The sequence below is a fragment of the Centroberyx gerrardi genome, chromosome 1, assembly GCF_048128805.1.
Source record: "Centroberyx gerrardi isolate f3 chromosome 1, fCenGer3.hap1.cur.20231027, whole genome shotgun sequence".
In the NCBI taxonomy this organism is placed as follows: Eukaryota; Metazoa; Chordata; class Actinopteri; order Beryciformes; family Berycidae; genus Centroberyx; species Centroberyx gerrardi.
The window spans coordinates 6,011,001-6,028,093 of NC_135997.1; the positions used below are offsets into that span (position 1 = coordinate 6,011,001).

The window sequence follows — 17,093 nt, forward strand, 5'->3', positions numbered from 1 at the left end:
GGTATGTATGTATAGGTATATCTGCCCCCACCTTTAAAGGAGAACTCCACCCTAAAACACTTAAACACTTAAAAAAAACAGCTATTGGCGATGTACCTTGCATTTCTGGGTCCATTTTGTTGTTTGTTGTATTTTTTTTTATTTCTCTGGATAACTGGTCAAACGTAGATGTTTTTCAACTGTCTAAAGTTTATGGTAGACGTCAGGTTTTGGTGTCAGTCCCTCAGAATCAAAGAGTAAGAACTTCTTTCTAGCAACAATGTTCAACAATCGTACAAGGAGAAATCCATCGTACAAGAGGGAGACCAATTTCTACACCTCATTAAACCGCAATGTAATGCAAAGAGACATGTTGCATTTTGCATAAGGGCTGTGACTTTCACTTTTTCAGCTGGAAAAACTTTGTCTCTCCACTATCTCTACCACTCTCTCTACCCACCTACATGTAAAACCCACAGCTGAAACCCACAGCTGAAATTGTCCTCTCAAGTGTCGTCGTCATTTTGTGGCTTTCGGATTCTATCTGGATCCTTTTTTTTTTCAGCTATGGCAAAAATGAATGGGACCAATTTTTGGGTCCTGTTTGCCAATCATTCTGTTCTTAAAATGGGTAAAATAATGTAAGTAGAAATGAACAGATGTTGCGTTATCATCGCTTCACAAAGCCACAAAATACTGGAATGCTAAAGTAAGCATGACTAGTGATTTTTTATTGTTTTCATTGCAGATTCAAAACCAATCAGAATCCACCTCCACAAATATAGAAATGTATTATAAAGGAACCCCCGAGAGCACTAAAAGTCAACCTTAACAACATTTTATACTCATATTCATTTTCACAATTTTGACTGAAAGGCGGTTTGTGCCGAAAAATTAGGGACAATGCTCAGGCCCGTTCTCTGGAGGTTGTTGAAAGGCATTCTGGGAAATGTAGGAAATCACCAACTGAAGCAGAAGTAGATGAGGCAGGTTGAGGGAAAGTGGGTACAACAAAAAAGTAACACTTCATCACAAAATAACTCTGGGAATGCATTGAACATCACTTCAGTCGGGGACACATCAAAGGAGTCTGGACTGTTTCTAGCAACATATGGTTAATCAGTTGTATTTGGCAGAAACGGCTCTGCTCTTGAGGAAGCTCCCCAATGAATCCAAGCAGCATGTGAGAGATTCTGCAGGGAGCGCAATAAAATGGGCACAGTAGACATATATCATTCAATAATATGAGAACCAATATAAAACCAGGCATAATTCAGAGATAGGTTGCACAAACATCATATGTACGGTAATAGCAGGAGAAGGTTGGGGTGGAGGAGGAAGTTTTTGCATCGACTTTGGTCAACAGCAGCAGAGGCATGAATGATCAGCAGAGTGAGAGTGTGAGCTGTCAGTTTATAAAGACTTCCTCATTGATTTGTTTGAATTTGATTGATGATTGAGAGTCGGTTGATACTGATCAGCTGATGTGCTGTTTGGATTGGACAGCTGATAGCCAATCAGCTGATAGCACGCACGACTTCAATGTTCTGCCTGAACTAACACGATGCTCCATAGATTGATGATACAGAGTAGCGTAAATGAGTATCTGAGAGTGGATTCTCCCTTTAATTATCACCCATAAATGTCACAGTGAAACCTTTGCGCTGCATGACCTTTGTTGAGATGAGCGTGTGAACTCAAAGATCCTGGTATCCACAGAAAGGTACAGTGTATCACTGCAGGTGTCAAATGGGTATTGGATTTGAATCCTAAATCAAAGAGCGTTCATAGTTCATAGATATCTCCTGGATTGATGTGCTCTTGGTATTGAACGTGCTTCTGTGTCTGAGCACTCATGAGCAAATGTCGATATCTGGATGCATTGTGCTGTGAGTGGGTATAAAAAGTAATGGCATCAAACCAAGAGGCCACCATTTATGCATCCGGTGCGTTGTGAAACCTTTTAATATAATAAGCCTTTCAAATCATTGAACACAAATGCCCCTCTTTTCAGTTATTGATTTGTTTTTGGTTAATTTACATCATTGACCCCAAACCCTGTCAATATAATTGCATAATGATTTTATATACGTCTAAGGGTTTACTGAAGAGGGAAAACCAGGAGAGCAAGAGCAAGACTGACCAAATGTGTACTCCATCACCTGTATTGATCTATTGAATGTAACATATTCAACTGGCAATTTCACTCCATTGTTCACCCCATTAACTATCCTACTGCTGTAAATTCACCTATTAACCTCCCATAAAGCTGTTTGATGAGTATTACTACTACTACCACTCCTATTACTACTACTACTATTACTATTACCACTATTACTACCACTACTGTTACTACTATTACTACCACTGCTACTACTATTACTAGTACCACTACCGTTACTACTATTAATACTACTACTGCTATAAATTCACCTATTAACTTCTCATCAAGCTGTTTGATGAATGACTACTACTATTACTACCACTACTATCACTATTACTACTACTACTACTACGACCACTACTACTACTACTACTACTACTACTAATAATGATAATAATGATGATAATAATAATAGTTCACTTTGTCCATACACAGAATAGCATAGATTATTTTCATATCATATCATTATTATTTTTATTATTATTGTGGTTATTGTTGTTATGTCACTTTGTCCTCATACCGAATTTTGCTAATACTGTTATTGCTCTTCTATTGCTCCCTCTGCGTGAGTCTGTCCTGGTAAATTGTCCCTTGAGGTGGCAATAAAGCTACAAGGACAAGGCTGTAAACTCCACACATAAGTAGTTGTATAAAACACCCATTCATCAATTTTCAATATCACACCACTGACTCAAACCTATTTTTACTCGCTGTGACACTTTGAGTCACATTGGTTCCATTGAAGTTAACCTCACATGACCCTCTCATCCTCCTTAGGAACCAACAAAGTGAAACAAATGGTGACCATTTGCGGTGCATCGAGGATCTGTGGGCCGTTTGAAGTAGCTTCCAGCTGCGTCGCAGAGCTTTTATCAGGTGTAAAGCAGGTGTAATGAAACAGACCAGTGAGTGTGACCATCCTTGAAGCCTGGCATGGCGTTCATCAACATGCACCCACGGCCCCGCTATGTTAGAGTTATGGTGGGAAATGGCCACAGTTGGAAGGCTAGCATAAGAGGACTGACACTGGCTAGTAATGCTGTCATGTGCTTAAAAATATACTTTATAATATTATATTTGACAGGTCTCTTAATATATTCTGGCACTGCAATCTATAAAAGAGAATAAAACGTGCTGAGTGTTACTAGGGCTCCTGCTGTTTTAAAAAATATCAATGGCAACGCTGGTAATAGCCACCCATTCTTCACTGTGAGTGATTTCCCTTGGCTCACCAGTCCTACTCTACATCTAGAGTATCTATCCCTAACTTTCACGCTTTTCCATTGCTAATCCCCTCAAAGAAAGATGAAACTGAATTATTCAGAGACTGAATGATGGGGTGCACCGAACATCGGGGAACACAGATACCAAGAGAAAGGTGAATCGTGACAAGAGACAACGTTCATTAAAGGCTAAACAGAACAGTGATGATTGGCTGAAAGCCCAGAGGACTCTGCCAATCCACAAATACTCATTGGATTACACTACAAAAGACAAACTGTGAGGGAAACACAACACATTAGGCGATGATATAACCATGGCAGAATTACAGTAACAAAGAGATAAAAGCCAATGTAAAGTACACACACAAAATGCCAAATTCTATGGTGGCAAATAGAATACAGATAGAAGGAGGAGGAAATATCAAAGTAGACCGTTATTTACCGAAACATGCAAACGCATTACTATCAGGAGTAGCCTTGGCCTTAGCCTTTGGGGAAAATGCTCTCTGTCCATGAATAATGCAACACAAGTGGTTGAAAGATTATAGGATGATTTATCATTGTGCAGACGGGCGCCATACTGCGACTCCAATTCACCTGCCAACGATCACGCAACGTTGAGTGCCTCTAGATGGCGCTATATTGTAGTTACAAAACACAGACTAAGTGAAATTAGAGCACCTATGGGTTCCATTGGTATCAGGCATGCTTGAGTATCCAGGTGTGAAGTGAAGTCAACCAAATGTTCGATTTGTTAGAAATTGAAGTTCTCAGTTTATCAACCAATATAAACATGCTATACCTCAGTTTCACTGTTAACCTCATTGCTGATTGATAAAGGATCAAGCATGAACCAACATTGCAAGCAGTCATTGTTTTTAGTTTGGGACTATTTGCGATGCAAAATCCAAAAAGCACAACACTCTATGATGTGGGTTTCATACTTATTTGCAGTATTACAGAAACTTGAGGCTCTTCTGGTTCTGAGGACACAATTTGTATTCATCTGTGCTGTTGTGAATGGCCGTGGCAGCCCTTTGACTACAGCAACACCAGTTTTGCAGTGTTGGATCAGTGTTAAAATGACCCGCTGTGACCTCTAGGATAATTACAGCCTCATTAAACACTCAGAAACAAGACACACAGAAACTAGAGGTTAAAGGTTTGTCTACCGTAAATCCTCTAATATTGGCCCGGGCCTTTATTTACCTCAACTGCAGAGGGTACCAGGCCTTTATTGGAAGCAGGCTTATATTAGAGACAGGCCTTTATTTCTAATTCCCTCTGTTTGATAAGTATATTTGCTCATATTTCAGTACGAAGCCTCCTTGTTTTCTGATCTGCTTCTGTTGGGGTACGTTAGGTAGACGTTTTTTTGTTACTGCAATGCATTACGATAATTACGGTAATCGACGACGGCATGCTCCAGAGACTTCCGCCGGCCGAGCCATCTTGTGGCACTTGTACGTTACTACAAACTACAGTTACAAACAGGCAGCAGGAGTTTACCGGTATCCACCGTTGTTTGCATGTAAGCTGAAGCTAACTGAAGCTAACTGAACCTGGGCGCCGATGTGTTCCCGGTGATCCAGCCGAGATTTCGGCGGGGGTCCCGACGCCGATGCGTCACCGGGCGTCCAGGCTTGGATCGGGAGGATCAATGCGGGCCGTGGGTGCGGTGGAGAGGCAGCGGCGGAGAGAGGAGACGGACACGGTCCAGCCATATACTAGGTTTTGACCTAGTCTTGTTTCCTTTGTTTTTTTCCCCGGCCTGTATTTGAGGCCGGCCTTGGGGGCGGCTGTGGTCGTCCACTAATCAGAAGGTCGGTGGTTCGATCCCCGGCTCCTCCAGTCCGCATGTCGAAGTGTCCTTGGGCAAGATACTGAACCCCAAGTTGCTCCCGATGGTTGTGCCCGCACCCTGCGTGGTAGCTTGCCACCATCGGTGTATGAATGTGTGTGTGAATGGGTGAATGTAGGCATGTTGTAAAGCGCTTTGAGTGGTCGGTAGACTAGAAAAGCGCTATATAAATGCAGTCCATTTACCATTTATTTGTTTGTGTCGACCACGCCCCCGGCCATTATCGGAGACCCGGCTTTTAATTGACTATAGGCCACTATTAGAGGATTTATGGTATGTAGTTTCAAAATAAAGGAGTGTTTCTGAGCTCTCCAATCCAAACCAAGTTTTGCAGGAACTTCCTCACAGAAGTTCATAGGTGATTGATACCAAATCTCTTCATTAACCTCATCTTCAATATGTTGGGGGTCTTGAGGTTGTCTTTTGGAATGATATTGGACCGTAATGTTCAACTTCTGAGTGGTCAAAAACCTGTATGAGTGGTAGTATCAACACAAAACTAGGCATGGCAACATAATTAAACTTGGGAATGGAAGTCCCGTGGGTAACTAATGTGCCGAACCCTTCCACATTCTACAATTTCATCATTTGAATAGGAAAGATTCATTACACTGTGTTCACTAGGTTTTCCTGGACAAAGAAGACTGTTACACGTTGTCAAGCTGAGATTAATTACACTGCGTTTGCTAGGTGTTTATGGACAGAGAAGAAGACACATTGTCGAGCTGCTGCCTGAAGCTTAAAGGTCTTACTTTCCGATGCCGTTTAACACTTAATATGTTTTATCTATTGTTGAAATTTCCCAACAAATCCAACATCCAGCCCCCTATCTCTTAATTAAGATTAAGATAGATGGAATTTGGCATGCCCTTTGAATGTATTATTAATACCTTAGATGAAAATGTGCAGGGATTACAAATTCATATTAGGAAAGGGATGGCTCATCTGTTTTTTTTTTCCTCTTGCTTGACTTGTTTATTTACAGGGGAAATCATCCAAAATGGATGAGCCGAGATAAATTGAAATTTATGAACAAGGAAAGGAAAGTGTGACAGTATGGTTTTTTTCCCGCTGTAGCCTAGAGACATTTCCCCCTAGATGTCTGCGCAGCAGCCAAAATAGAAACATTTCAAATGATTCTCAGACAATTTCATTAAAACATTATTCATGCAGAATGTCAGTGGACATATATATATATATTTTTTACCAACAACATAAAGTTGCACCACCTTATGTGAACCTCAGAGCAGCCTCACCCACCACTGAGATACATCATTATATCAGCAGGCTACATGACTGTGTGATTGACATAAATTGGCCAATCTTGCCACAACCAGTTATCTTGTTCGGGGGCACAAAATCACAGGATGACAAACGATGAGAACAGCCAACATGTCTTACCTCGTCTTGGTAGATGAAGAAAAGCATGATGGACAGAACCTCCAGGAAGAAGATAAGGAGCAGGAGGATGAAGAACTGCGGACACACAAAGGGAGGGGGAGGGACAGCCGAGTTATTATTTATCAGTTCATTCAGTTCAGAGCAGAGGAAAGATCACAAGAGGGGATAAACAAGCTTCTGTGAGGTATGAACTTTCGTTCAAGAACAGAGGAAAGGTAGCGAGGGCAAGGTGAAGGAGGGAGGGAGAGAGACAAAGAGAGAGAGAGAGAGAGAGAGAGAGAGAGGCATGGAGAGTCAAGGAGAGGCAAGCGAGAAAGATCGAAGAGCCGCAGATTGTTCAGCCTCGATATTTCTAACTGGCAGGTCAAGAGAGGAGAGAGGGGGGTGGAGCAATCACACCAAGTGGGACAGGTGATATACAGTATTCCACTATCCACTTTTGAATTTGTTAAAGGAGCCATATTTTATTGGCCGCCCCACTCCCCTCCTCCTCTGTGGTGGACTAGATGAGTTGCTTGATGGGTGATACATCTTCTTTCCTGTGCACCCACGTGAGTGCTTAAAACAGTTACGAGCTCATCCATCAAGCACTCTGCAAAAGACACGACTCTGTCTCTCACACAAGGGAGCGCCTGTCTGAGAGAGAGAGAGAGGGAGGGAGAGAGAGAGAGGGAGAGAGAGAGAGAGAGAGAGAAGGAGAGGAAGGAGCAAATGAGTGAGAAACGGGAAGGGAAATGAAAACGGAAAAAGAAGTTATGCGCAAAGGGGAAAAAAGAGCAAAAAGGTATATGAGATTAAAGGAGTGAAGCACTGGACATAGGCAACAGTACAAAAAAAAAAAAGAAAGAAGGTGGGATATTTTGAGAGAGATACAGAAACACCTCAGAGGGCCAAAACAGATTTGAAAGGGAGAGAAAAAAGTGATTTTTATAAAATGACAGAGGAGCGTATCAGACGCAGACGAATACATACATCAAACATCAAAGATGCTCAGCTTTTAGGAGAACAAATCCGATTGAACAATTTCGAGAGAGAGAGAGAGAGGTGGGGAAAGAGCGTGAGAACATCTCAGAGGGTCAAAACAGATTTCAGAGGGAGAGAGAAAAAAAAGCATCTCGTTAAAAAGGCACGAGCACGCAGCTGCTTTATTCAAATACACCGCGACGAGGCCGCCTCGCTGCATCCTAGACATTTGCTGACAGTGGATGTGAATGTATCTAGTTCACAAGACTCGCATCGAGTGGGGCTGTCGTTTGCCCCCCCCGAGGTCTTCTTGGCAGCACCCGTTAGAATGAATGAGTAAGCGAGGGGAGGATGAAAGACTCGGTGGCAGGTCTGGAAGGTGACGTATTAGGCAACAAACCCGTGGCAGCAGCGCACACGCACGTAACCCACGGGGCGTTCGCCTCACCCCCCTGCTCCATTCAAGAAGTGCACTCAGATAACCGTCTGAAAGCAACTTCTTTGTTCTATTGTTCTAACAGGCCGTGTAGTTTGCACATTCTGCACTGTTATGTGATTGTTTTACATTATGCATCAAACTTATGCAATCATGTGGGAAAATAAAGGTACACTGCAAAAAATATTAAGGCACTTCGACGTAAAAACATAAGGTTCCTTGCTGCCTTAAAACTGTGAGTTGACTGATAATGATAGTACTGAATAGTCAAAGATCATTAGTTGTTACATTGAACTTAAGACAATTAGTCGTGGTGACAAGTGTTTACAAATTTAATGCATTAACTGATGAACTGCATTCCAGTGTTACTTATTCTTTCACTAGTGAGCAGGTTTTAGTGCGAGATGCTCTTGTATCACATGATTATTACACTGTTTGGCATTAAGTATGCAGCTGCAATACACGTGCTTCAAGTGGATACTACTTGCTATGTGTAATAGAGAATGTCTGCTTCACCTTATTGAATTTCCCAAATCTGCAGATGCTAAATTTTATCATGTTTTTGTTGTTGTTTTTTTTCTGGCACTTATAAGTTGAAATTGACAAACACATCTATATACATTGTGTTAATGGTTAAAGATGAGTTGATTTCACCAAAATGCACGATGAGGTTTTACAGTGTAAAGATGTGGTAATGTGAGAGTCTGACAGAGATAAATGCACGAAAAAAAAGCTGCCAAAGTTGTGATTTTCTTTGCTTATTTTGTTATTTTGCGATTCTTTTGGGATACAGTATCGATCCCCAAAGGGCAATTCTGTTTTCGCCGGCCCCCCTCCACAGGGAGCGCAGGGTCAGCTGCAGAATAGTGATGAGAGATTCAGAGTCTCGCTCAAGGACAGCAGCCAGGCAGATGCTTGCTGTCACAGGCGCTCGACCCGTCCCGCTGAACGATGCTTTTCTACCTCGATACACCACACTGCTGCCCGGTTTGGACATTTTGTATGTTGATCTCTGGTGGCTTGAGTGTGCATGTGGGTGTTCAGAGTCCTGACGAAAAAAGGGAAAATGTATACCGCGCACAATATAATGCAACTCCCATGTTTTATTAATTATCCCGTGCCAGAAAACACAACGCTCCGCCTCACGCAAGAGTCCTGAACCATTAGAAATCCAGAGTATTTTTCTTTGAAGAGAGGAGAATTGAAGATAAAAGTATTGCAATCTATGTTGTGTTACATAACCTTCAATTTCTCTCTCTCTCTCTCTCTCTCTCTCTCTCTCTCTCTCTCTCTCATTGCTCTACTGCCATCATGGGTCGCTCTTTGAGACCATGAAATCGCACTCGAGAAGCAAAGGGACATCGTTAAGAATGAAAAACCGATACTCGTCACCACTTAGAAAACAAACACACCCATCCCTTGTGGCTCTCCGAATGTACTTCCCCATTAATCTACTCCTAATAAGAAATTTACCACATCTCTTCAAGGCTACAGGCGATAGCCAGACTGAATATGGGATTATTTGATGGCAGAAGACAGACTACATTTAGCTTTTATAATATACTACAAGAAAGCAATTGAATTAGCTCAAGAAATTACAAACTGTCACATTGAATGGGTTGCTGCTATCAAATGGCTTGCTGCAATTAACTGAAAGTGAGGAAAAGCCATTTGTGAATTCTTTAGGAAGAATATCAATAATAAAAGCAATAATTGTGTGCCAATTAAGTCAAGTGCCAAGGGATCCCTCTTAAGTAGTTGCTGTCTTGATGAAGCATAATTGATTCAAAATGACAGATGCAATTCCTCAATCATGTTTTCAAAAAAAACAACCAACAAAAACAAAAAACTAAGCAGCTGGTGGAAAACAAGGCTTATCTTCTCTGAGAAAAAAACAAAACAAAAAAAGATTCAATTGAGACAGTAAAATAAACAGCATAATTTATGTTCCAAATCACTTTGCAAGGCTGTTCGCTAACAGGACTCAAGTCTCTGTGACACACTTCTGTATGTGACACACACATAGCAGGCAATGGAAATACATTTGAATCTTAATTGTAATCATGGCAGTTTCTGCGTGAAGAAATTCCCACTGAGCAATTTATGTTGATTGGCTGTTTAAAACACGTCTAAATGGTTTATGGATGTTGAGTCTAAAATGAGGCTGCATAGGGTTTAAAAGTGAAAGTTTAGTAAACATGTACGTCTTCTGGGGTAAATGACAAAATAAAGCATTAGCTTGTACATACGGACTTCTCTGGTGCATATTTTTTTATATTTACAGCTGTTTATGCATTGTTTAAATATGTAATAATGTATGTAGCCATCTATCTGGCTCAGCTAAAGGCTAAAATTGAAGTTGGGGCTGTGCTGTCCAAGGCAAACCTCCCAGCTAAAGGGATACTTGGATCGTAGACCAAAAGGACCATAGTATGCTGGATATGTTTCTCCTGAATTCTTATTATCCAAATTCAAATACCTAGCAGTGGCCTATGAGATATTTTGCAGGAGAGGCTTCCAGCAGCAGAAAGGTTAATAGGAGATCACAGTGAAAAAGAAGCACAATAGAGCTGAAAACAGGTGTTACTCCATTTTCTGTGGAACAAAGCATTCCAGAAAAGTTTGTCACTTTCTACGATTATGTTTAGAGGTTGATGTCTTAAGGTTGTCAGTGTCCTTGATGTATTTCCACGATTCCGTGTCTCTATTATTGCAGTACAGCAGACGGTGTCGCAATTACTCACCGGAGAGTTTGAGTCATTTTCAGTTTTATGGGTTTTATGTTACAATATTCCCATTACGTTTTACTGGACTTTACTATATTCGAAAAACATTAGGTTGCAGTGGCTGCTGCAGTCCGTATGCAGAATGCATGCGTGATGAAAATTTATATGACGGCTACCACTGTGTCTGTGTGCATCTCTGCCAAAGAAGCCCGGCGCATAGATTACTGCTGTTATTTATGTTATGACTTGTTTGGCCGGCTGTGCTGATATCCCTGTTTAGCAGAGATCGATGCCTTGGCAGGCTTTCAGGATGAGGGGAACTATAATCAAAGTCCTGGCACACGGATTGATTCCTGCCTGTTTATCCGCCTGCTGTGATTTCCACCCAGTGTGAAAGCTACAGTAGCTCTTTGTCTATTGACACACCAGCAAGACTGGCAAGGCAGTCATCTCAGGCACACAGTCCATCAGCACCTCCAAAATCAATACCTTTTGGGATCCTGCTGCCTACAACGTACAGTATATTGAGGGAGGCCGCAGAAGTGATAACTACATTCTTTTTCTTTGGTGGGTCTAATCGGTTTTACGGGCGCTATCGCAGGCCCGGTTCCTCTTGTGCGCCCCACGTGTGACTGATGTGAAAGGGCTTGTTGAGTGTAGGCAATTTGCTTCCTCACCTTTCTGAATAACCCACATCCTGATTGGGTCTCGGACCTGCCGCACCCCCTCTGTGCCCTTTGACTTGTGCTGGTATTGACTGTCCAATTTCATTGGTGTGAAACATGACTTCAATTACCCATCAGCCTGATGAAAATTGAATTTCTGGACAAATTCAGCGTCCTTGAATGGCCCTTATTTTTAACTTAAGGGGAAAGGGTATTGGATTTTAGACTGTGTCGCTCCAAAATCTGGTTTAGTACCATGACCTGTGATTGCATTGAAACGATCTCAAGTCCTTTCCTTAACGGCCACATATTCTAGGAATTCTAATCTTCCTCTACTTACAAACGTATATGATCAAAGATGTTTAACGAAGACATTGTTAATATGTGATTTCGTTTGAGTGGTTAAATATTAAGTAATTGCATTTTACAAAATACACCTTTTTTAACAAGCAGTTTCAGACAAACTCCAGTAAGCATATCACAACTGGATTTAAGTGAAATCCCACAACTCAGCAGGTTAACATCATTTGAATTAGAGGAGCTGCTGCTGTCGGCCAATCAGGGTCCAGTATTGTGAGGACTTAGTCTTCAAACTCATTCAATTCAACTTTTAACTAAACTACATTCATTTGCAAAACATCACAAACAAAATCATTCTTATCCTGAGGCAGATCAGATTTGATTTGAAAACAAAATCATGAAAAATGAATAATACGGGACCTTTAAAGGCTGCTTCTTATTCTTAAGTGGAGGCCTTGTAAAATCACATCACATTACACATTAAATGTTGAATTCTGCATCTCTTTTCAGTGACTTTGTCAGGCCAAAGGCCACTGTGAGACGACTGCTAAACACCAAGTCTGGAGCATACAAAACGAATTGACTGGCTGCTTTTGAGTCAATGATGTGAGTTTTTTCATATGACCCTGCATTCAAATGAGAGCTAAAATGGCACTTCTTTTAAGTTAGAATGACACCATTTCAATAGATTATTTTCAAAACTGCAAACCACCAACTCTAATCTCAGACACAACAAATTACACTGCACACAAAAGGCATAATAACACATTTGCCTGCACCAAGCAGAACAGTAATTCCACAAATATCTCAGAGGAATCTTGCAATACTCTGTGCCCCTCATCAGCTATCAACATGCTAATTGCCTCTGAAATTTGAAGGGAGTAAAGTCTTTTGAAATCTCAATGAAGCAGGGGCTGATCTGTCACTCATTAAAGCAGACTTATAAGACGGCCAGCCTCATTACATTGACGCGGGGCATGGATCGGCCTGGTCACTGTGGGGAAAATGTCATGGATGATGCTACTGATCGACACTAAGGTTCATTCCCATAGAGCTCTTAATTGCGCACTCCTGCTGTGCTATTTTATAATAATGAATTCTATTTTTTCCCGCATAGATTTAGGATTTGTTCTCATAGAACAAGAAATGTTGGTGTGTGATGATTATGTGCATTTTTGTGTATCAAAATACTTGTCTGGGATCTGTGAGTTCTATATATTTTTAGGGGTGGTTGGCTTGAAATTGGAGCTCAGCTCAAAGCTCGTGCACATTAGGGCGTGGGAAACATTTGGAGTCAAACACAACCCCTGCACTGATTTGCATATGGTTGCATTTTACCCATGGAAAAATCCAAGACAGTGAAGTGTCAGACACTCCACTGATATAAACCTAATAAGTAGATAGAGCGATGAAAACTCCCACAATCCTCTTCTCATGTTCAGAAAGAGCAATTCCATCTACTGTATCTTTGACTCAACATCTGAGGATTTTTTTTTTTTTATGTAGATTATATTATTGGAATCTTGTTGACCAAAAGGTAGCACTTTTTGGTCAAATATATAAAATATTGCACATTTTTCACCTGTTTGTAGCTAGCAAGCTGTAAAATTTGTAGCTTTTATCATTCTTTTAATGCAAACTAGTATTCTACAATTCTAGTGATGATTTTGTTTTTGAAATAATATGGAAAAACCAAAATATAGTTAATGTTATCCATTTATTTCAGTTATTTGGGTGAAAACTGCAGTAGCTAACTCGCTGTGTGTTTGGTGGTTGTAAGTGGAAATGGAAAAATGGAAAAGCTTTCATGAACCGGCTATAGATTGAATCACTGTTCTGTTATATCAATCGGCAATAAAGAGTAGAAAAACAGAAATGTATTTATATGAAAATGTCACGGATTATTACTTCATGATGAGGTGGGGATGTTATTTGTCATGCCGGCCGACAAAATGTTAATCCAAACGTTGCAATTGTAAAATCAAACCAGTGTGTGTAGAGTCAATGTGAGCATCAAAAGAGTGCAGAGCCGGTCTGACAGCTACTTACAGTCAGCAGCAGAGGACGGCTCTCCTTGACAGCTCCCACACAGCCCAGACAGCCAATCACCATGATGATGGTCCCCACTGCAATGAGCAGGTTGGCTGCCGAAAGGGAGGGAAGGGATGATGATAGGGTGGCAAAGTTTCCCTGGGTCACCGAGAGCCACACGCCCACCCCCAGTATTCCACATCCTCCCAGCTGCAGAGGAAACATGAAGAGGAGGAGGAGAGCTGTCAGGATACTTCCAGCAAAGTCAAACATGCCCAAAATAGAAACACAGTCAAACATGGCGGCGCATACAAATTTGTGTACACTTGCTGCGGCTTTGTATTGCTTGTTTATTTACACTGCACGCCAGTGGGGGTGCGTGAAGAGGTAACCATAACCTAGGGAAAACTGGGAATAATGGCGACAAAAACTCAAACAACAGCTGCGGTGAAAGAGCGACTGAGGGAGCACGAGGGTTTAGAAGCTGTTTGATCGGACATAAAGTTGCAGAAATCCTCTATCGAGCTCTGCAAGCCGAGCCTCCGATCAATTCATTTTGAAGAACTGACCATGAGTACGGTGGCCAATGTGGGACATCCTCAGCCGCCTTTGTCATTCGTGCATGCACTTTGTCAGATTTAGCTGGACTTGCGTCAGGTTGGAGTTGTTATCACAGAGACGGAAACAAAAGAGACGGAAACAAAAGCAATCAACCGGAGATGGCGACGCTTTTCCACAAGGCAACACAACCAATCTTGTGATATTTTAGACCGATTGCAGACGGCCGCACACTGGAGGCTGGTGTGTGAAGAATTCAATTTGTTTGGCCAGCAGGTCTGTACCCACTGTGAGGTCCGGAGCCAATGCGACACTTATTTTTTTCCACTGAAGTGTCCTTTTGCTCTTTTTTTTTTCCGTAGGAACCTGCCAAAAGTATAACGCTCTCTTAAGGGGAACAGAAACAGGATGAGGAGCGAAAGACAAACAAATTTAAGATACACATCAGTAAGCATCTTCAGATACATCTAGAGGAAACGTGCATCATACACACACGTGCACACACACACACACACACACACAGCCGCTTGCCAGAACTCCCAAAGGCAATAAGATTTACATGGCTAAATACACGATTATTGTTTTTTTTTCCCTACTTTCGCTTTCTTTCTATTTCCAGCTTTAACACCAGATCCTTTTTAATGAGCTCTTGAGCTAGAAGTAGGGCAGGGCTTGAATAAAAAGCAGTTGGAGGCATTGTGTGGGGCTCCATTCACTTAGGCAGGTTGGTGTTAACTATCTACCGTGGCTGGAATATTTCAATGGCTTGAAAATGAAGGGTCGCCGGGCCACGGTCTCTCACTGCGGACCTCTATTATGCCCTAGAGTGTATTTTCTAATGAAGACTGACCAGAGTGAGAAGGGTGAAGGAGAAAAAGAGATTCTTGAGAATAGCTGGTGGTGGAAGAATTGAGGTCAGAATCATAAACAAACCGGGGATGCAGGGGAGAATGGGACGTGTGGGTGCGGTTCAGATTCTCCAGACACATGGTGGGTGTTCATCCGTGGCAAACTCACATCCTTCTAAAAATTGTGATAATGCAATATCAATCAGAGCAACAATATTTTCTTTCATTATTGTACAGCCATATAGAGCCACATCAAGCATCATAGCATCAAGCAGAAACATACCAAGCATAATTAATTAATAGAACATAAAAGTAGAATAAAATATTGAATATTGTAATGTGATGGGAGAGCTGTGACCAAAAATGGAATTAAAAAAAAGGGAAATTTAAGACACAAACAATGCCTTGTGATATTTCATGAAGGAAAATCTGTTTTTTGTTTGCGAGGTTAGTTTTTGAAGTGAATGCATTTCCAAAAATCCAATCCATCCAGCTGTTTTCCAGTTTTATTTTAACTCCAGCAACAAATCACGACCGGACTTGGTCTTGATTAGCACCGCTCCCTAAACAACTGCTTAAATCTTTACAATCACCCCGATTTTCAGTATTTGAATTGACTCTCCCCGCCGCAGTGCCTCCACCACTCAGCAGGTGTGTATGTTTGAATCAGAATCACTCAGACTGTCTGCTGATTCAGGCCCGGTGCTGTGACTGTTCTGCATGTGAGAACGTATTCTTCTACTTCTCTGTATTGCAAAAAAATAAAAAATATGGCACATTTGAAGAAAAACATGAAAAGTGAATAAGATGTTGGACTAATTTTCCACATTGATATCTTGTCAATGTCAATTCAGTGTTTTACTCTTAATGTTTTCCCTCATAAATATACATGTACAGTAGGTATACTTGACTCTTGGCAGGGTTTCAAATGGGTAATACAGATGGATGTTTTAATGACTACATTCACAGTACAGGAATATCAAGACTCTGATCTCAATGCAATTATGAGAATCCAACTAGAGCACGGGTCAGGCATACATATTTATTTAATTATAATACTTTGATTAAGGTCATAATCTGAATTCTCATACATACATGAATAAAATGCGGCGCTCTCGAGGCCAAGTGTCGGCAGGATGAGTAAAAGAACTCGGGTTTACACGGGACCCGCGGTCGAGAACGCCAGTTTAATTCACACGCTTCATGCATTATTTCTGTTGGGATGCTTTGATGTGTGAATGAGACAGTTCAATCTGTCCCAGCAGAGTGAGATCTGCTCTTGTGGTTGTAAAAGCTGTCAAGGAAGTTTGATTGAGTTGTCTTTATCTTCACCATATTCAATGTATAGATCTGTATTACTTTGGCTTTTTAATTTTTCACAAGACTTTTCACGACTCATGGCAAGCTGCTGAGGCAAGAGGTTTTGCATCAAGGACCAAAGGAGCTTCTCCTCCGCCTTGCTGCCATGGATTGCTATTAAGCTAATGGTGACTAGAAGAGCTAGCGACAGAAGTAGGCTACAGTCTTTGATGAAGCTAGGTTAACCTCGTCGCTAATGTCAGCTTTCAGTTGTGTTTGGACAGTTTGCTAAGCACTCGAGCAACAGACTCATCTGCACAGTTCTCAAGCAAGTGTGACACACTTTACGGCCTTAATGCGACTTGCGTTGTCACCATAGCAATTAACCCTTAAAATTCCATAATCGCCATTCTATCCTGTACTAGCCAAATTACCATGGCAAACAGTGGAAGGACCGTTCTATCCATTCCAGTTCTGTGTTTGTGGAATTGAGGGGAAGGACTATGGATCGGGCTGTGATCGTACCTCAGGTGATATCTCAGGCACCACTGGTCTGATTTTGACAAAGTTTGGAGGGATGATGCATCTTTGCACTGTGTTCTGGTGTTTGCAAAAATACACAAATTGGCCTGATAGAAG

The 17,093-nt window shown here is 41.4% G+C and overlaps 1 protein-coding gene across 3 annotated transcripts in view; it reads right to left on the reverse strand.

Moving 5' to 3' along the window:
• tspan4a (tetraspanin 4a) overlaps positions 1–17,093 on the reverse strand; it is a 93,595-nt gene that overhangs the window by 20,679 nt on the left and 55,823 nt on the right. For all 3 annotated transcript variants that reach the window (XM_078286780.1, XM_078286798.1, XM_071896184.2), the window contains 2 exons: positions 13,768–13,959; positions 6,629–6,703 (listed from right to left, as the gene is read on the reverse strand). In XM_078286780.1, coding sequence (XP_078142906.1) covers positions 6,629–6,703; positions 13,768–13,959 — 267 coding nt within the window. The remainder of the gene's footprint in view (positions 1–6,628; positions 6,704–13,767; positions 13,960–17,093) is intronic.